Genomic DNA, 24,296 nt, shown 5'->3' on the forward strand with positions numbered 1-24,296 from the left:
CTCCCAAGGCCGCTCGCTGGGGAAGCTGGCCACGCCTGCGCCCGTGCCCTGGGGCTGCCCGGGCAGGGCAGCCCGCTAGCCGCCCTTCCAGTCGGCACAATGTCATCCGGGCGCTCGGGAGCCGACGCTTAAAAGAGAGCTTCCGCTGGAAACGCTCCAAAGATTACAAGTACAGCACACTGATAAATAAATAATTTATCTGACCCACTGAATTCCGATGCTGTCAAGGTGAAGGTGCAGGTGCCAGTGCCACTTAGCAGCACCGGCTGCGCCACTCTGTCACCCTGGGTGGAAGTGCCCCCTGACCGGCCCCCGGTGGTGCCCTGGGAGGGCTGGCCATGAGTGTGGGGCCCGCGAGGACAGGAGCTGACGTGTCAGCAATCCTAGCCTCTGAGGAATCTAGGAAATGACTTGCCTTAATCCCAGTTATCTTTAATCGGCTTTTTTTTTTTAAGCAGAAACGAAGTCATGGGGCGCACAGCCCCACTGTGCAAACAACAGCGGGCTGAGGGGTCAGAAGTGCTGACAGCCACAATCTCTGCGGAGTCGCATCTAGGCCACCTCTGGCTGACCGCCATAGGTAAGCGCTAGCAGCAGCCCGGAACTGCCCCTCAGCCGACAGCTCACCTCAACGTCAACGTCAATACCCCTCTTTCAAAAAGCTATTTATTTGAAATAATGTCAAAGTTTTAAAAAGTTGCCAGCGCAGTACAAACAATACCAACAGTCTTCTTTGCCCCAGTTCCCGTACGGTTCCATTGGTCATCGATTTCTTGATTATGCCTCGGTCTCTCTCTACGTGTATATGCATATTACATATGTACTCTAGCAACGCATATATAATCACAATACAGCTGTAAAATTTATAACATAAAAATCGATTTATTTACAACCTATTGTGACTATGGATTTATAGCTCCGGTAAAGAAAACTTAGGTTCTTGTGGTATTCCTTTAGTTTTCATTCTCTCAAATTGCTCGAGTGGAGTATCTGCTTTTCCTGAACCAACTGATGGAGAAGCCTTCACCTCACTCCCTTCTCCTGCCTCAATGTCTGTTTCCTCAGGATGAAGGCGCCCTCACGTAGCCAATGTCTATCAGCTACGGTATCTTTAGCAAGTGACCCAATGCCTCTCTCTAACCTTTCGGATTCCGATGTTGTCAACCCACCCCGGGGGGGGGGGCCCCCTCCCTCCCTCGTTGGTTTGTCTGTTTAATCCTCTCTAATCTGGGATCCATCGCCCTTCCTTGGTTTGTCTGTTTAATCCTCTCTAATCTGGAACAATGAAGAGACCAGCTTTCTTTGGGTGAGGGCTGTCTACCGTAACAGCAGCCACAGTCTTAAAGGAGACACCCCGCCCAGCTGCCGTCTCAGGCTTTAGCAGCTGTGGAGAGGGTGCTTTCAGGGAGATTCTGGCCTGAGGAGGTCCTCCTCGGGCTTCCAGAGTCCACAGCCCTCCTGGTCGTGAAGTCCCCCTCTATCTCCTTCATGTCCATCCTTCCTTGAGATAGTCCGATTGGTGGTCCATCAGAGGTGTGGTCAAGGAAGAGTGTGCCCGTGGTAGACACGGACCAGATTCAATCATGACTGGCACACATCTTAATTAGGTTTTAATGCAAGTAATTCGATAACTCCTCCTGGCCATCCACTACAGAACGGTCAGCGCCCAAAGCTTTTTATTTACCTCCCTTCCATGAGACAGAGCCTCCCGCTGACCCTTGTCAAAGAACCCCATCTGCCGGTTGCCACGGTAACTGAAGGCAGCCAGTTGAGCTCAACAGAGTGACTCAGAAATAAAATCTGCAGCCAAAGGAATTCTGCGGAAAGTAATAAATCATTTAGTAAAAGGGGTTCCTGCACTCCACGCGGCCAAGCGCGCTCGGCTATTGGGATGGCACCACTCTTCCAGCTACAGGGTCTATGGCAGTAAGAGTGATCCCGCCTGCTGGGTGCTCTTTTGCTTTCTAGGGACCCAGCAACAGAAGAGCTGCGTCCTGTCCCTTCCACGCCAAAGGGGGGCGGATGGGGGTAGAACCAGTGCACCCACTGCTTCATGTTAGGGGTGTGAGATGTTCCATTTTAAGAAGTGCCCAGAGATCCAGTCTGGCCCTTACCCCACTTAGAAAGTCGCACAAGTGAACAAAATACCCTGTAGATCACATGAAATCCCACGCAAAAAATCACGGGGAGAAAGGGAACGTGGTTAAAGTTGCTCTGGAAAAGGAAAGTGTAGCCCTCTCTTTGTCTTCACTCCATCGTCTCTGTGTAAAGACCTGTCCTCAGCAGGGGAGAGGCTGGGGGCAGGCCCAGGGGCGTCTCCCCCCGCCCCCCGGGCCTGGGGGGGAGGGCTTCTCTGAGGGGAGCTGGTGAATGCCCCCAGAGAGCAAACACCCCTTTCCTAAAGCAAGATCTAGGGGAGGCGGAGAGCAAGGGGTCGGGGTGGGGGCGGGGCGCTCCCCAGGCCGCCCACTGCCCGCTGCGCACCTGCTTGGAGACCAAGACTCCCCGTGGGCAGCGGCGCCCGGCTTTGGAGAACAAACCGGGCAGCGAAGTAACACACGAAGCATTTCATCTCCGCGCGCCACTTCTTGGTCCTTGGGATGCGAGAAACCAGGTTTCCAGGCGCCCATTACTGGGGCGCGGGCGCGGGGCTCAGGGGGCCAGGGGCGGGGTGTGCGGGGAGGGGCGGTCTCGGCCTGCCAGGCCTCGCCTGGCCCACGCCGTGCCAGCCTTCGAGGGGTGCGGGCAGCCCCTGCGCCCTCAGGGGCGCCGCCAGGGCGCCCAGTCAGCCGCGGCGCTGGTTTCTGGCTGCCCGCGGAGGGGATCGGTCCCTCTCCTGGGGCAGGAAGGGGCATCCCAGAGTCGCAGCCGAGCAGGCTCCGGCCCCCAGGGGGTCCCCGCACGCCGGCCCGCGCCTGGGGCCCCCACCCCGACCCCCACACTGCTCGGCCCCCTGCAGCCGCCCGGCCCGGCCGCCCGCGACCCGCCAGTCGGGGAGCCTCGGGCTGCGGGGCGCGGGGGGACGGGGTGGGGCGCGCGGGGCCTCGGGACTTTGGCAGCAGAAAGGGATTAAGCCGAGGTGGCAGGTGAAGGACGGGGATGAGCGGAAGCTTCATTAAGTCCAAGCTCACGTCCCAGTTTCTTCCCCCTGACAAGCGATGAGAAAAAAAGTTTGGTTCCCCTGGGATGGGGGAAAGGGCTGGGCGATGATTGTATTTGCTTTTCTTACTGGTTAATGACTTATTTGTAAGCCAAAAATTAAAAATCATTGTTGAGGACCGGGGAGGACGCACATTTAATGAAACCTTGAAGAAGTCTTGACTGATACTAGACCAAAGAAATATTACAGCCCGTTTTCACTTCTGTCAGCGATTAAGCTTTTCATGGGACTTAATTGAACCTGGCAAAGACCTTGGGGGCTTAAAGAAGTGAAAGTGAAAAGATGCTGGCGTTGACCTGCCCCCTCCTCCCATGCTGGTCTAACAACCAAACTGATTTTTATGATCAATCCTAAATTGCGCCATGGAAAACAGGACTTCCGACTCCACAGAATACCTTAGGCCAGCGCAGCTTGCTGACACAATTGCTCATCTTGAATTCCCTCTCCCTCTTCCCAAAGTTCCTTTCCTCTCCGATCTAAGCCTACTTCCAATTCTTTTTGTCCCTGCTCGCTCTCCTGAATTTTCCTCCATATTTCAACTCCCAGACACTCTTGAACTTTTGCAGACTGCCAGTTTGCGCCTGCACAGAATAATCAGTGTATTAATTCCACTCAGACAGTGAGATTTTTCTAGCACAATCTGCCCAACCTGAACTCTTTTCCTTCAGAAACATTTTGCCTTTAAAAAGCAACTCCCAGCATGAGCCTCATAAGAAGCGACATGTAACAGACAGTGCATGCCGCAGCAGCGAGGCCAGCAGCTCAGAATTAAAAGGGATTTTTTTTTTTTACTTTGTTTCTTCCTGCCATATGCATAATGTACATGTGGACGAAACTGACATCAGACATTTAAAGCGGAGCGGGTGGTGGTGGTAGGGTGAGGTGATGGTGGAGGGAAAGAAAGAGAAAATATGTTGATAAAAACAGTAACTTCTGTTAATCTACATTTTCCACTTACTGTCTTAATTAAGAATGTTAGGAAATATGCTATGGTTTAATTGCACTACTGAGAGAGATTCTAATGCTGACGAATGTGGGACCCTGTGCATTTGGAAGGTGCCGGGATTAAAGTGGGAACTTCCCATTGGTAGCGGCCACCAAAATCTGCTCCCCACAGATACCCCCATCCTAAACTCAGAAGACAAAGGAGATACTGCCGAATGTGTTTATCACGACAGGGGCTCTGAAAACACAGAAGTGTGTTTCTGATCTATGCTTATGAGATAGACATATTTTAAATAGAAATACAGCCAATTCACAAAAATATAGCAGTACCGTAGCTCAAAGTGAGTGACACTGTCCTGGCAGAAAATATTTATTAAAGATGTCGTTAACAACCCTCAAGTGATGCTCAAGTGATCTTGTAATAAAAAGCCATAAAAATCTTTTTTTTTTTTTTTTTGCTTGAACCACAAGTCCACAGAAACCATGAGAGTTGGAAACACATTTAGATGTCTACTCTGCCCTGTTCTACAGTCACGCAGGTTCTAGGCTTCACTTCTCATTTCGGGGGGGTCTTTGCATCATCCACAGCACAGTAAAGTGGACTCTATTTTCAATATTCAAAGTACCTTCCATAGAAGCCATACTAGCAAAGGCATCTGAATGCCCGTAGTGGGCCACAGCAAACTCTGTTCCCCCCCTGCCGTTTCCGGCCTGCGGAACTGGGATCCCAGTGAGAAGCGAGGTGGGACCCCAGCTTCGAGGAGGCGGAGCTGTTCGGTGCACTCTGCTCCCAGGTGTCTCTGCCCCTCACTCCCACCAAGCAAGCTGGGGTGCTCAGACCGCTGTGACGGTTTGGTCCGAGCCAGTTCTCCCTCTACACCAACTTTACTCCTTTCTCCTTCCCTGAGCCCTGACTTCCGATCTACCTGGAGCCTCCACGCTGGTTCTCTGTCCCACTGCGGAGGCGATGGGACCTTTGCGTCACCTTTGCACCCGTTAAAGCAAGTGCAGCGACCCTGGCACAACTGCAGAGTGCGACTTGTTTATCTGAGAAGGCAGCTGAAAGGTGCAGAGATGGGTTATGAGGAGAGACTTGAAAGATCTGCCTCAGTCTCTTCCTACTTACTATTTTATCGTTTGTTCGGGAAACTTGAGCACAGGTGAAATTCATTTTGTCCCAGGCAGCTGAATTTAAGATGGCCGATTTCTGACTGAACAGCTTGGGTGACCCGACCAGCGTTCATAGCTACATGCGAATATTCTTCTTCAATGCCGCACTGCACTCCAGGTCTAAAACAGGGACAGGACACAGCCCGCAGGTATTTCAAAACGTGGGGCACAGAAAACTCTCAGCTAATTCACTAAGAAAGGAAAGACTTTCCAGTGCCTGGGGTTTCTGGAAAGTCTGCTGAGCGGATACATGTCCCCCAAGGCTGGGCGACCTGCCGGAGACAGGCTTTGTGAGGTTGGTTTGCTTCGCAGGGACCCCTGCAGAGAGACAGCCAGGAAGACACAGAGCAGGAGACCAGAGCATATTAATTGCTGGATGAGAGAGAAAGGGGAGTTCAGGCAGACACGGAGGCGGCCGCGCTCAGGAGCATAATTACAAGTTGGAAAGTTCTGAGTCAATGCTCAGAGTTCGAAGAACATTAAAAGAAGAATACAGAATGCTGGGGGGGGGGGGGAACCCGCCCGAGGGCCGATTGCCTCTCCAGCAGCGGCAAGGCTGGTCCTGGGCTCACAGGAACATTTGTTCCATTACACAATCTCCCGAAGCCATTTAGAGGGAGCTCAAACAACTGTCTGTACCAACGCGACACATGGCTTCCCATCCCGACTCTTTGCTAATCCAGACGCTCCAACCATCTTTCTTTAAGATGCCATATGGCTGGCAGAAGCCTGTAGATCTCACAGCACATCTGCTTGTGCATTTCTTCCCTCCATCCCCCCAACAAAAGAGGGCTGGAGAGACAGGCTGAGAGGAGGGCACGCGTGTGCCCCTCCGCCGAGACAGCTATTTCGTCTGAAGCGCCCCACACAAAACTATTAAAGGAATCGCTGGGGAATTATTCAGGCAACAGGGCAGCTTGTTTGTCAATGATTTAAATCAGGATTAGGAAAAAAATTAGAAAAAAAAACAAAAACGAAAAAAGGGTGGATGGTCTCCTTCCTCCAAGGATGCGTCCTTGCTTTCTTGCTAGGGAACAGAGTCCACACCCTTTGCCTGAAGCTCTTTCTCGTCTCCTTTTTGGTCAAGGAAGACAGAAAAACCGAGAAACTAGCAGATACCGGAGGCTGCTTTGTTAGCAAGCACTGCCCGGCTGTATGCTAATGAGTCGGCCGACACGCAGTTTTTTGTGGGTTTTTTTTTTTTTTTTTTTTGGTATGATGAGCAAAGATTGTTGACACTGTTGAAATCCTGGCTCTCCTGGCCTGTGAGCACACGAGCTGCCTCCTTGGAATCCGGCCCCCAGTAAGACAGGCTGCAAAAAAATAATACATTCTACTCTCCTGATGACTGAAATCTGGCCATTTGTAACTTAGAGCAGCTGGGGAGAGGAGAGGAATTAAATAATATTCGATCAGGCCAGAAGTCCAAAAGGCACAGGTGAAAATGATTCATTTCTTCTGACCTAAAAGTTAAAACCAGTAGGTACTGTGAATGCGCAAAGCCAGCAGGCTGCTTTCAGGAATAAAATCCCGAAAAGCAGGGTGTGAGGCTGTCATCGGAGTCCTGACCACACTGGCCAGCAGGGATGTCCACTCCACCCTGGGGGCAGGGCCTTTTGTATTGAGACGGGGAAAACTAACTGCCTGATCTTCTGGTGAACTTGCTTGAAACCATGTGCTGAATGACCTACATGGTTTTCATGTCTGGGAAGAGCAAATAGCCAAGGAGATAAACCATCATTATAAAAGTAGACTTTTTTTTTAAGTCATGGAAAGGTGGGAAGGGAAACTGTATCTGTCGTACACTGAGCATGTGAAACGTAATGTTCCTTTACCTGCCCACCCATACAGATGTTATTCTGACTTAGTAGATGAGGAAACTGTGCCTTCAAATGTTTTTAAAAATGAAACAAGACATAAATTTAAGCAAAGCCATGCAACTCGAGTGCCTAATTCAAAAGCTCATACAGCCCCGTAGACTCCAGGTAAGAGGGAAATGTATCTGCAGTAAAGTACCTTTAGATCAGCCCGGCACCATTATGTATGCCTGAGGAGACTACTGTTAGCTGGTAAGCAACAGCTTAGAGTTAGAATGAAGGCAGGGAAGCAAATTATAAATTCCACTGATTTGTCACCTATAATATAAATGAAAACTCATGCAACTGAAATGTTAAAGCATGAGGAGCGACTCAAAAAGCATTGAAATTTATAATAAAAATATCAGAATTTATCCTTTCAAAAAGTATGCCCTTAAAATTATTGATGTTGGAGACAAAAAACAAAAAAGCATTCCAATCACAATGCCATTGCCTTAGAGACTGTAGCTATGTCTGTCCCTCCTTTGTGGCATTACTTTTCTAGCCTAAATTTAATGGTTGAGTACACACATAAGTCTATGTATTAAGTGTATTTTATTAAAATCATGTTTTCCTATAAAATGTATGCCGCGAGCAGTATACTCCTCAGAGATGACACGCTAGCAGAGATTCCATTATCTGTAGAAACAACAATTACTAACAACGCCCTTAAACGCTTTGGCATGTGGCTATGTATTTGAATTAAAAATAAAACAGAGAAGTTAACATTTACGCATGATCTAAGCAAATTCTTCTAGGCCTTTTTCATTCACAATATGAATAATACCACCTACCCTGCTGGAGTGTTGTGGGAATTATGGTGATTATGTAGAGCGCTCATGACTCAGTAGATATAGCGGTCAATAACCGAAAACACACTCATTGCTGTTACTTGCAGTGGCTTGTTTCAGAATATATACAACATGCCTCCTATACATTAGCTTGCTCAACTCTGAAAATAGCCCTGTAAGGGAGGAAGAGTTTTTTCCATCTAATGAATGAGCCATTGATATTCAATAATAAAATCAGAAAAACTATCGACAGTATGTATGTGCCCTTTCTACTCGAAGTTACAGTGCTAAGCGCTTTCCCTGCCATGTTTTAATCCTAACTATAACTCTTTGAGGAAGACTTACTGATATTGCTGTGATTGAGTTTATAGACAAGGAAAATGAGGCGCAACGATGCTGTCGGTTTCTTGCCTGTATCACAAAGGTGGGAACTGTCAGATCTGGAACAAGTCTATCTACTAAATGCTTGGCTTCCTTAACAATAACTCTAAAGTGAAGACGGTATGGAGAGTGTTTCAGGGATCCTCTGGCTGCTGCAAATTGTCCTTCATGGAATGTCCCTAGTGTTATGTGCATGTGATAGGGTAATTTCCTGGCACAAAAATCCTTGTTCTCACGCAGTTTGCACATGTGCTACGGAAATCTACAGGGTCCGTGGTGCAGACACGATATGTGTGTTTCTGCGTGCTCACCTGCAGGCCGAATCCTGGGTGCCCCCTGTTGCATAGAGAAAAAGTAAAGCAGTGTTCTTTAGAAGATGGCAGGGCCCAGCATATGCCTGTGAAGGCATTGCACTTATCAACACACACCAACAAAGCTGTCATTATATATTTGGAAGCTAATTTAACATCACTGAAATTGTCAGAAATTTCTGATCAAGATAATTGTCTTTCCATCGAAATTAACTATCAACAGAAAGCTTCCAAAGCAATTATTTGCTAGGGATGCTCGAACATTTGGAGGCTGCTCATCAGATGTTAACATGAGGCAGTGGGGTTGGGTGCGGCTAAAATCTGGATTCATGGCACACATATGTGCTCAGTCAGACAATGTTCTCCCAAAATGCCATGAGCCGCTCTCCTGAACTCTCTTATTTCTGATGCATCAGGACAAGAGAGCTGTAATCTCAGGTTGGCTTTCTCCGTCCCTCCTCTCTCCCCCACGCCAGTCCCACTAATTTCCGAAAGTCAAGCTCCCCTACTAATCTTTCCTCCCACACCACAGCTTTTAGGCTACTAATTTCACAATGATTTCAACCCAGTTAAAAAGGTGGGACAGGACTGCAAACAAGCAAGTCTTTGCTATCATGCCAATGCTTCCAAATTTGTAACTCTTTGAGAGGGTATTTTTTTTTTAAAGATTTATTTATTTATACAGAACTGGGGTACAGGCCAGAGATGTGGAGGGTGAGAGGCTTCACCAGAGATAGAGCGGGGAGCAGAACAGGCAGATTGATGAAGTCCACTGCTGAGGGGAGCAGCGGGCGGGTCAGGAGAGGTCTGCCGCGCCCTGTGGTCACCTCCGGGGCAGGCGGGGATCGAACTCGTGCGGAAGCGGCTTTAGTGTCTCAGTGCAGTGCTTTAACCCGCTGCGCCCCCAGGGAGGGCCCCGAGAGGGTATTTTGATCAGTGGTCAGCAGTGGCCGCAGAGGGCCTGCACACAACAGGCTGAGAGTGGAGATGTGTGATCTGTGGGACTCGGTGCACTGGAAGTGCTGGGTGCTCCCGCAGCTTGCAACCTGAAGAACATACATCTCGGAGGCTTCTTGAGACTGTTCAGAATGCAGTTGCTCACTGGCTTGTGAAGACAGTGGAGGCCTGAGAATCAGACTAGGTTCCCCAGAGGTAAGTATTTTGAAATTCTTTGCCCTTCATTAATTTCAGAAACTAGAGTAGTCTGTGGTACAGGAGCAAAAATACCGTTTTATTCTACCTTTGCTGGAGCTGTGAGTAGCATGAAGTCCCCTGTCAGATCTGAGTGTACTTTCCAGGGTCTATTTCACTTTCGCCTGCTGGAGCATAACACAAGCTTTGACTTCCTGTTACACAGTGTGCTGAGCACTTGAGCAACCCGCATAGATGATACTCGTGACCGCTTGCTTTGTGCTAGGGACTAATTTGAACATTCTGGTAGTGCCGCACTCAATCCTCTTTACGAGCCCTCAGAGATAGCTAAGACCACTGTCATAGTTTTACAGACAAGAAAGTTCAGGCCTTAACTTGGCCCCAGTTAAACGGCACAGAAGTGACAGGTTTGAATCCAAGCCACGCCGGTTCAGGACTCGCACCCTTAGCGAGCTCTCTGTGATGGCCGAGTCAGTAGGCAGGAGAGGACGAAGGCTACCAGCAAGGGAAGGTGTATTTAGCTTCGCTGCATCGACATCTCTTCCAAGTAAGAGGGAGTTTTAACACCGGTGGCCCTGTGTGTGCGTGTACAATGCTAGTTACCAAGTTATTACCATTTCCTGAGCCTCATCAGCTTCTGCCCGCTGGCTACTAACTAGGACACCCACAATGAGAAAAACCCTTTGCTTTGCCAATTAAAGACAAGGACAAAAACTTGCGCAGACTGCATTTGGTGCTTAAATGCTTTTTTCCACAGCAGCCTCAAATAAGTAGAAAATGAGTCAGACTAGCCAGCCTCACTGAGCTATATGAAGTGATGACCTGACCTGTAATAGGCAGCAATGAAATGACTTGTATTTTTTTTTTCTTCTGGAAGCCCCTACAGTCAGGTTGGCCGTCTAAACCAAGGTGCACACAGATATTAAAAACAACCCTGGTGGTGCAACGGGTTAAAGCACAGTACTGTGAAGCTAGTGGCAGCCACTTAGGCTTGAGTTCGATCCCCGACCTAGGAGGTGACCCACACGGCGAGGCAGACCTCTCCTGTCTCCCCGCTGCGCCCCTCAGCAGTGTGCTTCGTCGATCTGTCTGTTCTGCTCCCACCTCTGTCTCTGGTGAAGCCTTTCATTGACCCTGCACCTCTGATCTGTACCCGAGTTCTGTATGCATAAATAAATAAATGTTAAATAATTAAACACTGCCTACACGATGAAAAGGGTGATGAGATGATATATAAAAAAGAAATACTGCTTTTTAGAGATAGAGAAAATTGTTAATACAAATGAACAGCTGTTTTGGGGGAAAAACAACAACAACATTATTTCCAAAACCCAGACAAAGCTCTATTTATTACATTTCAGAGACACATAAATTATAGTGTCTGAAAACTAACACAAGTATCTGTGATAGCCTAAGTTATGCAAAAACTAAAAGGTGAAGGCAAAAGGAAGACTATACTGTGAGAAAGACATTTAGAGAGAAAGTTCCTTTTCTCCTCAGAGGATCCGGTGGATGAATTCACCATGTCAAATAGCTAAATGAGCGGCCTTCTAGCATTTTGGAAATCCAGTCGATTATTCATGTATTCAGAGATGCTAATACATGCTGTTTAAAAACCTAAGTGCAAAACTCCTGACTCCCACTGGTCTGGATATTCTCATGCTCACACTGGTGTTCTTGGCGCTCCAGGCCCAAGCGCTGCACAGAAGCCTCTGGAAGTTGTCTGTGCTCACCGAGCAGGGCCAGGCTTCTCATGGGAAGTGCGTCAGCACAGCCAGCGAGGCAGCCTGGGTCAACCGTACCTCGCCCCGAGCAGACCTGGGCTTACCAGAACTTCCCCACAGGCCAGCATCTGCGTGGACATATCTAGTCACTTGTTACACTCCAGAAAAAATCCCATTACATGTCTCTAAGAAAAAGAGAGAATCCTATTTAGTCAGCCTATGGAAGGTAAACAATGGGTCAAATAACCGAAGTAAGAGCCCCTGTCCTATTTCAGTGATGATTTAACTCTGAATCCTTTTTTTTAAAAATAACATAATAGTTTATTTTTACACCATTTTGTGCCTTTTCCATCTCAGTTGCAATCCCCATGGGATTCCCACCACCAATTCACCCGTGCGCCATCACCATGGTCCCCTGCCCTAACCCCTCTCCATTTTTGAGCCCTTCCCCACTCCACCCCGTAAAATGTTTCTGGTGTGTAGTTGTTCATTATTATTATTTTTTCCCCCTGGTCCTTTATACTCCTACTATGAGTGAGTGAAACCATCCGGCATTTTGCTTTTTCTTTCTGGCTTATCTCACTCAGCATGATCCCTTCCAGCTCCATCCATGTTGCTGCAAAAGGCATGTGTTTCTCTTTTTTGATTGCTGTAACTCTGAATCTTTTTAATTTATCACTCTAGTCAATTCAATTCAGGTAAGATACAAACTTCAGTCTAGATTCAAAGTACAACAAAACCCCACCAAGAAGAAGACGGGGTTCCACGATCACCTGCGATATTAATGGGCCCTTCCCACCGATGCTGACCTGAACTTGAGTGACAAGGGGCTTTCCAGCAGTCTTCCCTCGACCCCACTGACAACAGTTCTTGCCTTTCTCCCTTCATCCACTTCTTGTTTATAGTTCTACCTTCCTTCCTGCACATCTCGGGAGGTGTTGTGCAGCTCAGTAAGTTAGTGAAGGCTTGAGATTTTTCTAATGAAAGGTGTTATGGTGTTATGTAAATACACAGTATTATTTTGTCTTTATTCCAGCATCACTGGTTAGAAATAGTTCAGTGTGTGTAAATATGTTTAAGAATGTGTATCAATTGGATTTTTTGTTTTAGTCAGTCCCTGGCAATCCAGTTAACTAAAAGGTAGTAGGCTTACTTGCACAATGAAATATTTAGTTTGTGGCAACTTTTCATCAGTCTTTATCCCTTTCGAATCAAATTCTGATGACATGAATCTACTGTGTTCGTCATTTTCATGCGTACTAGGAAAGAGTCTCCAAGTTATGACCTCCCGTGAAAATATAGAGGTAGCTGCAAAGGTTAAAGGTCACAGCACAGCAAACAGCCTACCCCAGAGGATGGGAACAGCATGAGTTTCCTATAAACCATTAGCCGGACTGAAAAGCCTAAGCTGCAGCACTCAGGAAAAAAACTTAGACCACATGTTTTAAATTGGAATTTATTCTGAAGGTCAAGTGTCAGCCAGACAAAATTAATGGCTGCATTTATGCCACTCTCTGAACACGATTTTGTCCAATGCTGTCAGAAATCTAAGACTAAAAGGACTGGACCTCGGCAGTCTACTTTCACGCTGAGGTTGTGGATGAAGGGCTAGTGTTTGTCTATCTATAGCGCCCTATACCTGCTGGTTTGCAGAGAAGCACTGAGCGGGCACAGGGTCACGTGGGTGGGTGTTTCTAGGAGACAAGACCATGGAACTACCTCTGTGGGTCTGGACCCATTTGGCAGAATGATCTCTAATACTCCTATCACAGATGGCAAAGTGAGGTCCTCACAAACGGGGGAGTTCAAAGCATAGGTACTAGATTACAGAGATGGGAAGAAGGTCCCAATGGATTAGCAAAAACTCACCAAAGCGTAGTTAAGTAACCTAACCATAGATATAATTTTTGGCTAGGTATATAATTTTCCTTTCCAAGGTAAAAATGTGTGATTTCATTGTGCTGTACAGGCATTACAATAAATGGCTTGAGTTAGTAATGTCCAGGAGCAAGAGACACAAAGGAACACTCAAGGTGAACCAGCCGGGCCATTCCAATAAGGTTGCAATAAGGCAGAGAGCAATACCATGGCCTGGTATAGACAGCAGTCGGTCAGAAGTCATATAATGATCCTCGTTTTGTACTTTAATTTTAAAACGCTTTTCTAAAGCAGGGGACCCAGGCCTCGGACGACTCCCAGGTTTGCATCTCTAGTACTGACTGTCACTCATTCTCAAGGCTCACTTGATTCTCTACAGATACGCTCCTAGGATCTGTCTTACGTCTCCTGCAGTCCATATTATGAGTCTCATCATAACTGTTCCCTGCACTAAAATGGCGACTTCTAAGGAAACGGGGCTGAAGAGTCGTGGTACCTACAGCATCTAACACAGGAAGGTACTGAATTTAAGAATGAATGCTCAGGACACAGCAGAGTGGACTTCACTGTGCTTCTAAAAGCACAGGGTCAGATGGTACCACAGTGTTAATATTTGTTTATTTTTATATAGGTGAGTTTCGGAGAGCCTGACAAAGCTGCCTTTTCTATGTTCAGTTAATTTAGAACTGGTTGCATTTTTTTTTTTGCAAAAAATCCCTTCCAAAGGGCCTGGGATTTATTTATTTTTCTCTTGGTCAAAAATAAATAAAAGAGGCCAATGCATGCATGCAGAAAAGGTCTAGTGAACTTTCTAGGAAAAAAAAATTATTGACAGAAGCTGGAAATCTGGCAACACTATGATTCTGCTAAAACTGCTTAAAAGGGCCCTCCCTGGTGTCGCAGCGGGTTACAGCACAGCACTGAGAAGCTAAAGCCGCTTCAGCATGAGTTCGATCCCCGCCTGCCCCGGAAGTGACCACAGGGCGCGGCAGACCTCTCCTGACCCGCCCGCTGCTCCCCTCAGCAGTGGACTTCGTTGATCTGCCTGTTCTGCTCCCTGCTCTGTCTCTGGTGAAGCCTCTCACGGCCCCTGAGCCTCTGGCCTGTACCCCAGTTCTGTATGCACAAATAAATAAATCTTAAAAAAAAAAAACAAAACTGCTTAAATGCTGACCAAGAGGCAGGGACTTCTGGGCAATGCAAGAAGACAGCTTGATATTCTTTGGTTCTACTATTTGCTCATTCATTTGTTCAACAAATATTTGCTGGACACCTACAATGCTTTTTCTACTATGTATAGGGAAACAGTGGAGAACAAGTTAAATATTTAAGATTTGACTCTAAGCAGGTAATGTAATTATTAATGGGCTTCCCGTTTGTGGGAATGTTGCAGAGCTACTTCGAGGAAAGTGCTAAAAGAGAATCTCACTGGTGGAAAGTAGCAATTACAATCTAAATTTGACATTACAGAATCACTTTCGTATCATTCCTAAGATGAGGTGTTTCACTTACCCTTGTTGAAACCAAAGTTCAAACATAACTGAGGCGCTCTGGTAACGATAACTACCAAAGTGCATTAAATACTAGGTGTTTCCCCTCAAAGAAGTCACAGTCCCCTTGGAGCGAAGCTAAAACCTTTGCACCAGAGAAAAACAAAGCAGTATTCACGTGTGAGCAGCGTGATTCAGGTCTAAGTGAGTGGCCTTAGAATTCAGAAGAGGAATTCATTCAAGAAAATTTCTGCACGGATTCTGAAGCATTGCATATTACTGATAAACATGTGCAAAGCTACATTTATATGTACCATAGTCTGGAAACAGGAATGGGAATGGAAATGAATGTCTTACTAGTGACAAAGGTTTCACTGCAATAAATCTCAAAACACAGTAGAATGGTAATGGAGCCCAATGCTGAGGAGTGTGCCAGGAAAGGCAAAATGTTTCCCACTGATGCAAATTTTTTTGGAGACTAAGGAAGTGGAGTTCTAAAGTCTCTCAAAGACTCTGCACGTCATGCCACAGACAGTTACAAAGCACTGGTAGCTCCTGAAAACCAGGCGGCAGCATTAAAACAAAGCCCCGGCGCCTCCTTCCCCAGCAAGATTCAGGGGATCACAAGGCCACAGGAGGCCCGAATCAGGGCACACAGGCAGTCAGCCTGACCCACGGTACTTCCTCTTTGATCAACCTTATATTTTACTGCATTTTAGTAAATTATCCATGTAGTTGTATTTTGACAGCTCTCTTTACAGCAGTAAAACAAAATGTGTGCATCGCAAATGGCAAAGATTCAAATTTCAGCTATGTTTATCCAAAATAGCACTGAACTGCTTCTGTACTTATGCTATACTGCCTACAGCTTCACGGAAGGAGAGACAGATGGGATGAATTTAGCAGGGAAACAGCTGTGGCTTGAAGAAGAGACAAGCAAAAGTTTTGCTATCAGGCTCATTATGTATCAAGGTACCAGGAAAATGTGTGTCGGTGAGGCGGCCAGAAAAAGTGTTTTCCATTTGACTCGTGATAATTACCTTTTCTCAACAGCTGACAATGTTCTTAGCGGCATTAGATAGGTATAATAATTAAGCACTCGCCTATAAGGGGCAGGGGCCTGCGGGCGTTGTGCTTTCCCTCAGGTGTGCTGAGAGGAAGGAGGACTTCTGACTCCCATCGCCTGAAAATGCAGCAGGCAGACGTCGCCCGTGGAATGCAGGCGAGCCGGATTCAGAGAGACGGGAAACTGGGGCTCATCTGGAGGGCGACGACATCACTGGAAGGGAGTCAGCACGCTTTCACCTCCAGCCTTTCCACCCGTTTCTTCACAATGAGCGTGCATCCTTCACACTTGGCTTCCATCAGCCAGAGCTGGAATAGCTTGCGCTGGTGAAAACCGAGAGCTGTTCATCTCCTGAGTCATCTTTGCCGGTGTTAAAAGTACAATTAAATGTTCTCCAAGACTGCTCCGCTTCAACTTCTGGGAACAGGAAACACCCAGTTTTTCCAGTGTTGAGCTGCTGGCCGGTCACTTTACAAGCGCGGCGTGGCCGTGCTGACCGCCAGGCCCAGACCAGCCCCTCCCAGGGAGCTTCCTTTATACAGTAACACTCCCGGCACACATTTTGGGTTTAAAATAAGAAACCAAGAATTTTGTGGAATAATTATGCTTCTTTATCAATTACCTCAAGAACAGGTCTCTATATTGGTTATCAAAATACATATCCTTGTGCGTGTGTACATGTACCTTAATGCTGGTAAGTTTTCTGTAATTTTTCAGTCTAATTTATGCCACGCTGGTGAATAATACATGGTACCTGCATCATTTTTACAGTAATGTTACTTGATTACAGGAGACAGGCAGATCACAAAACACGAAACAAAAAAACACTGGTGTGGTGTGACTGTGACTGGAATATTTGGTGGTATAAAGTTTTCCTAAAAAGTGTGGAATTACAGGGCGCGGCAGACCTCTCCTGACCCGCCCGCTGCTCCCCTCAGCAGTGTGCTTCATCGATCTGCCTGTTGTGCTCCCCACTCTGTCTCTGGTGAAGCCTCTCAACCACCCTCACCCCTCACCCATCTCTGGCCTACACCCCAGTTTTTCTATGTAAAAATAAATAAAATCTTTTAAAAAATATGGAAGCTGATTAGAAGCATAAACTCCCTAAGTACTTAATTATCAGCCCATCCCCACTCTTAGAAAAGTATGTGCATTTTAGGTCCTTTTATTAATATCTATTTCCCCCTTAGTCTTTTTATAATAGTAAAAAGTACTTCTCCAATCGTTTAGTGGCTTTCCATTGATACTTCTCAGGCTTCCACATGACTACAAGAATCCTGATGACCGCTGTTTCTCTGGGTCCTTAGAACCATTATTTCTTTACAGACAGAAAGACAGTGAAGCGTTATTGCACAGAGACCACAGATTTATGAGTTTGAATTCTAACTTCTCTGGTATTCTTCCAACTGTGCTCACTTTTCTCCCCCTTAGACCTCAGTTTGTAAATTGGGGGCCACGGAGAGCTTTTGTAGAGCGCCTAATAAAAGTAAACTGTCAAAGAATTATTTTATGGGGAGAAAAGGTTTTACTGAGTTGCTCTATCTGCTCGTCTCTGATTTCAAATGACTGGTTTTCTTGTTCTGCTCACTTTCCATCAGTCTGACTTAAATTTAAGGTAACACAAACATCTTTGAATACTAATGATTGACTCTCTCAATCACGTCTTATTTCATCAGAGTTCATTTCAACACGGAAATGGATACTCATGCTTAAGATGCACATGCAACCCCGGGGGCGTGTGTTAGGACTCGCTCAGAAGCCAGCCGGAAGCTCCCCTGGGACAGTAGCGGTCGCGAAAGGCCATCTGACCATCGCTGAGGAGAGCTGTGGGGTGAGTTTCATTCTTTCATTGTATTCACTGGGGTAATTAACACTGACAAAGTATTTGTTTTGAGGGGCTATGTTCACACCTCTACAAATGTATGTTCTAATATTTCAGCTCTGCGTGAGATTTCAGGGTTTGTTTGGCTTGCTCCTTTTTGTTATTCACATTCCACATGTGCATTAAATCTCCCTGTATCTGTCTTTCCCCATGAGCAAACATTTGCAAAGGATTACTGTTATGGGAACTACATTATTTCTGTGATTCTTGATCTTAGCATCCTCCTGAGAGAGGTGGGAGCGATGTCACCTGGGTCCAAGTTCTACCTCTTCCATGTGGTAGCTGTGTGATCTTGAGTCAGTTACTTAACCTCACACTGCCTCAGTTTCCTCATTGGTAAAATGGAGACAGTGATAGTACTCGCCTCATAGTTCTAAGAACTAAAGAAGCTTAGAGGGGGACACTGGCTGCTGCCGACTAGGTTCTTCAGAAAAGTAACTGATGCTCTAAAAATGATAATAATTATAATAGCTATTATCATGATTGAATACATATCCTATAATTCTGTACCACATCATAGCAATTATTATGATAAGGAGTGTCAGAAAATTGGTATATGGTAGACACTGTTCAGTGTCTAACAATCTATAGAAATTGGGGAATCAGGAAGAGAGCCAGCACCCGAGAAACCTTGAGTTGTGAAGTGAGAGCGGAGACAGTCTTTGGCAGGAAATACAGGTGGGGATGGATTTCTCTTATAGCAAAGACCTTGGTTGGTTTGTCAGACTTCATCAGAGTTATGGTCCCAAAATTAGTAACTTGCTTAGAACCACATAAGGATCAAGATCAAGTAGAACTTTGTCTTATGCCTCCTGAACCCTTGTTTCAGGATGGATGTCTCTGACCGAGACCAGCAGTCCAAGACTACCCACAACGCGTTAATGTTTCTAACTTGTGTAATAAGTACCTAGGTCCTATACCCACTGTCCTTTCTAGCAAGTCATTGCTATATATTTTGACAATCTGCTACACTAGAATTTGGAATTTGAATATGGCTGGTCTGGTTGTTTATTCTAGCCAATACACACGCACACAGACCTCGACAAACAAGTGTTCCTTAACAGACAGTAGGATGAGTGGTTTCATGACAATTAGGGGCATCTACCTCCCCTTTTTAATTTTTTTTTTTGCCACAATATAAATTTGTCATCTGATTAAAATTCTACCAGTTCATGAAACTCATCCCCCGAATGCTCCACAACGTTTAGCATTCCATAAGTGCAGTGGCTGAGGGACCTGGCAGGCCCCAGGGCAACAAGGGAATTTCCCCAAAGGTTATGCAGAATTAAAGACGAAAACGGAACTTGACCACTCTTCTCAGACCACAGTATGTCAGACATTCCCTTGCAGGGAACTAATCCAAGAAGAAAAAGCTGAGGAACGGGGCTTTCCATCCAGATAAACTGGATGCTTCTGATTCAACCAACAGAGAGGACAGAGGGACAGAAAACAAAAAAGATGGAGACCAGGGAGGGGAACCCACGTGCTTCCTACTGCATTGAGTGTTGAGATCATTCTGACCCATCATTTGCTTCTCAGGGGCCAGATCAGTGCACAACCAAACAGACCAATTTGAAGTTGCTGGCTTGTTGAATAGCATTATCAGCTGTCTTTCTGCGGTGCAGAGGGTTCTCATAAGCTGAGCACATTCGCATGTGTTACAAGGAGAACTTACTACAATGAATTCGGTTGCTAAGTGAAGAATGACCACTTCACTCATAGTCCATTTTGTAAATTTGGATTTAATATACTGGGTTCGCCTAAAGTGAGAAATAGTGTCAACAGCTTGGCTTTCCATTAAGCTGAATTTGGAGCTGTACAGTTGGAATTTGGGTTGTTTATTACATTTCCCAATCTCCCATCTCTTAGCACAGCCAAGTATGATTAAGATAAAAAGAAGAGTAGTGATTAAAAGATTAGCAACTGGCCAGCTTCTGCTGTTAGGGTAAAGTAAAACCTCAAAATTCCCTAGGAATTTTTGTCACCGGTTTTAAAAATTTTGTCCTTCATTCTGAAATCGATTTTTTTTTTCAATTTTACTTTTAATATGTACCCTTGATTTTTGTCTTCGACGATGATGCTAGTTTTGTCCTAAGTGGTGTGTACAATTTTAAAACTGATTTTGGCTACTGAAACTGTGACAGGCCCTGTGACTGTGAGTTCTACTCAGCTCCTCCAGCATTTCTTCCCACTTTCTCTAGGTTTCTCTGACGATGTAGGCACCGGCACCATCAATGGCCCATTTGTTATGATCAGACAGATGACTCCCCTCTAGGGACAAAACGTGCTGTACTGCTTGGTAGGCAAAACACAGGGACAAATTAGAAATCCTTCTCTCCAGATTTACTATCTAGCAGGGGACACTGGTCTATGTAACCAGAAAGACAGTGTAGAACACAGATTTCAGAAATCTCAGTGACTTGATCATTTAATCTTTGACAAAGACTCTTTCCTTGCCCAGACTTTACTCAGGTCCCATCTAAGCCCTCTACCTTACTGGACCTTGAACTTGGGATTCAGGTTCTGCTGGTCGGCTGGTGCTGCCAGCTTCAGCATGAATTTTATCAGCTTACAGAGAATCCCCAGTCCTCAATATATGATCAAAGCTCCTCATGCGTTATCGTCCCCGGGTGATATCTAGCATACTGGCCTGCCTTCAGAAATAAAACTGGCAGCCCAGCCTTCACCCACACCCCTGATGCCTCTTCCCAGTCATTTTTCATCCACTGACCCCCTCTGCCATCTTGCTGCTTGGCTATCAAACCCCACTTTTCCTTGTTGTATTTGCACAAAGTCCAACTCTATGCTGAGATCCCTCCTTATTGAAATGGTTCCTGAATAAAATCTGCTCTTACTGCTTTAACTGCTCTCAGGATCTGGTTGTTTCTGATGCCTTGCCAAGCCACAAGACTTGTCTTTGGGAAATGAGATTATTATTATAGTAAGTGAGATAACATATTATACTTGGTTAGAGTCAAATGGATTAATATATGCAAAAAAAAATATACGTTGGAACACCCCCAAATGGGACTCACAATATAGTCTGTGGTACACTGGGATTGCAGACAAAGGAGATGCGTGGAGGGGGATGTATTGCCGCCCTTAGCTCTAAGATTATCAGAGTGAGAGAGGCCTCCGGCCAGCTGACTAGGTGTGAGTCTGTGAAGGGGACACACTGGATTTTAGCCACGCATTTGCAGATGCTCAACTTGGCTTTGGTGGCTCAGACTCAAGGCTGCACGGGAAAGACAATGCTAGTAATCCACCTTGCACAGTGTATTTGAAAAAAAAATATCTATTCCATGTTTTAAAGGTTGTTGAATATATCACAACTAGATAGCTAAAGCAAAATACCATATTCATCAGCGAAATAGAAAATTTTAGTAGCATTCATCTGTTCTCATTTTAAATTTACCACAGTATGTAAATTAGAGGGTTTAAAAAAGCATCAGGCAAAAATCTGAGATAGGTGTGAATGAAAAGCACAATCAGAAGCAAATTTGTGACTGCTTGAAGTATAAGAGTTTGCCAAATGGGCTGGTACTTAGATTTTACTACAATCTGAGTTTATGCAAAGCCAATAGAAAGATTGCAATTATTGTTAAATGCCCAGAGTAGAAATTTGCTGCTAAACTGCTGGTTGGTTTTTGTAAACATCTTAATTTATATAGTAAAATTATTACAGGAACACCACACAAAAGCTGAACTTAAACACACTGTTCCAGTCATGCATGGGGGCACAGATATATAAATCCCAAAGAAAATAAAACAAATGCAGTTTGAATTGGACTGAATTACCTGACTTCAAGCATATTTTACTGTAGTTGAGGGAATCTACTTAGGTGGCAGTCTCAGGGGTTCTACCAACTTAACATTTCAAAATGCAATTGGTGATAAAACGACATCACCCAATCACTCTTAAGCGTGTTTTCTTTTTTTTTTTTTTATACCCAGACTATTTTACACTAGACCCAAAAAGCACACAGGCGGATTTGCAAGTCACACTCTTGTACATCTCAGTGGGTCAGTATGTTGCACTGAGACATCAGCACACACTCTAACCAACACCCTTCCCGGCGTCTGCAGAAAGCACTCCATTCAACCAAGTGAATAGTGGGTGAAGCCAAGTGAGTCAAGCTGTTTTTTCCTGCCCATTCTCTAACCTAAGAATTAGGAGACCTGGGTCTTTACACTGCACTGGCCTTCTGGTCCTGAGCTAGGGGCCAGTAAAAGGGTGAAAATGGGTGAAGTAACCACAAAGTCTGGCCTGAAAGCCAAGGAGAGAGATGCCCCCATGAGGGCCAAATCAAACTCTGATTTAAAACCAATTTGGTAATAAAACTGAACATAGCCCTAATCAGACTCCTAGCTGAGGGTGCTTTGGTTGTTTCCTACCACCTTAAGTGGCAGCATGATATTTAATAGACTCTGAAACTGGAGATAAATATCTTTACTACCTCAACGCCCATTTTTCAAAATGTACACTGTTGAATGCTTCTTATATTCAAAAGCCCTCTTACAGGGCAGAGATGTGCAGGACAGGCAATCCTTGCCTCCTGGCATAATCTAAACAAGGAAAACAAACAGGGTGAGCGCAGAAGCAGATGCTCTGAAATTCTTTGGTGTTTTGAGAGGCTGATGGAAGCTCAGACCCAGAACCTTCCCTGGTGCAACAATGCAGGCGCCCAAAGACTAACTGGATATACTTCCCAGAAAGTGAACAGAAACACATTAAATTTTCATACATTTTCTGGGAGCCACAGCCCATCAATGGATTTTAGTTTAAGAATCTTGCTGCAGACCCTCCCTGGTGGCACAGTGGGTTACAGCACAGCACTAAGAAGCTAAAGCCGCTTCCGCATGAGTTCGATTCCCGCCTGCCCCGGAGGTGACCCACAGGGCGCGGCAGACCTCTCCTGACCCGCCCGCTGCTCCCCTCAGCAGTGGACTTCATCAGTCTGCCTGTTCTGCTCCCCGCTCTGTCTCTGGTGAAGCCTCTTGCCGCCCCTGAGCCTCTGGCCTGTACCCCAGTTCTGTATGAACAAATAAAACAAATCTTAAAAAAAAAAGAAAGAAATTATATTCATAAATCGCTGATTAGATTAGCAAAGAAAAGGGAGAAAAGAGTAATAGAATCAGACATGAAAGAGGAAAAATTACACAGAGAATACAAAGAATCACAAGAGTTCACTATGAACAAATATGTGACAATAAATTCAGGGCCAAAATGGACAAATTTCAAGGAGAATACAGTTTATCAGGACTAAGCCAGGAAGAAACAGAAGACTTGATTGAATTGATCACAGTCATGGAAACTAAAACAGTCATAAAACGGGTGGAGTAGGGGTTAAGTCTCAGTGCTGTCACAGTCGTGGCCTAAATTTGATCCCCTGCCAGGGAGTGACCCACATGGCACAGTGGACCTCTCCTGTCTTGCCTGCTGCTCCCCTCAGCAGTGTGTTTCAGTAGATCTGCAAGTTCTGCTCCCCACTCTGTCTGTGGTGAATCTTCTCACACCCTGCCCCTCTGGCCTACAGTTATATATAGAATCCAGTTCTTCTATATATGAATGAATGAGTGAATGAATAAACAATAGTAAAAAACTTCCAAATACAAAATCAAACTTTACAAGCAAGTCTACCAAATCTTTAAAGAATTTATGTCCATCTCACTCAAATTATTTGTAAAAGCCCAACAAGAGGATGTTGACAATATTATTAGCCAAATATCAAAAACAGATAAATATAGCACAAGAAAACAAAGCTATATACCAATATTCCTGATGAACATTATGTAAAACTCTTCAACAAAACTCTTACAAACAGAATTCAACAATACATTACAAGGATTACATATCACGATCAAGCAGCATTTATCCCAGGGGAGCAAATCTGGTTTAATGTTCATAAACCAATCGATGTAATACATTATAGATCAACAAAAGAAAAGATAATCATATCAATAGATGCTGAGAAGCATTTTATGAGAGTCAGCACTCACTGATGATAAAAATTCCAAACAGGATGGGCAGAGAAAGCATTTACCTCAACATAATGAAGGCCGTATCTCACAAGCTACAACTTAAGTTGTACTTAATATAGTACTTAAGTGGGAAAACTAAGTGCTTTCCCTTCTCACAAATTATATGACACTCTATAGATAAAACCCTAAAATCTCCACAAGAGAACTACTAGAAAAATCTAAGTGAATACAGCAAAGAGGAAGGTTACAAAACCAACATACAAAAATGTATGGCATTTTTATATACAAACAATGAAAAGAGAAAAACAAGAAATTAAGAAAATAATTCAATTCATAATTGCTTCAACAATAATTAAATAGTTAGGAATTAACCTAGGAGTTGCAGGAGTTGTACATCCAAATCTTATTTTGTTGTATAATATTAAAGGAGTTAGATTATGACATAAGGAGATGTGAAAATGTTCCATGATCTTGGATGGGAAAAAACAATATAGTCAAATTGACTATT

The 24,296-nt window shown here is 45.1% G+C and overlaps 1 protein-coding gene across 4 annotated transcripts in view; it reads right to left on the reverse strand.

Moving 5' to 3' along the window:
- Positions 1–24,296, reverse strand: part of SDCCAG8 (serologically defined colon cancer antigen 8) — a 172,980-nt gene that overhangs the window by 12,482 nt on the left and 136,202 nt on the right. The window contains exon 17 of one of the 4 annotated variants that reach the window (XM_012730927.1): positions 11,124–11,675. The exons of the other annotated variants lie outside the window; for them this stretch is intronic. Within the exon in view, the coding sequence (XP_012586381.1) occupies positions 11,666–11,675 (10 nt within the window). The 3' untranslated portion in view covers positions 11,124–11,665. Of the gene's footprint in view, positions 1–11,123; positions 11,676–24,296 lie in introns of those variants that run through there. 4 annotated transcript variants of the gene reach the window in all.

The sequence above is a fragment of the Condylura cristata genome, unplaced genomic scaffold (assembly GCF_000260355.1).
Source record: "Condylura cristata isolate star-nosed mole 26May11 unplaced genomic scaffold, ConCri1.0 scaffold00029, whole genome shotgun sequence".
In the NCBI taxonomy this organism is placed as follows: Eukaryota; Metazoa; Chordata; class Mammalia; order Eulipotyphla; family Talpidae; genus Condylura; species Condylura cristata.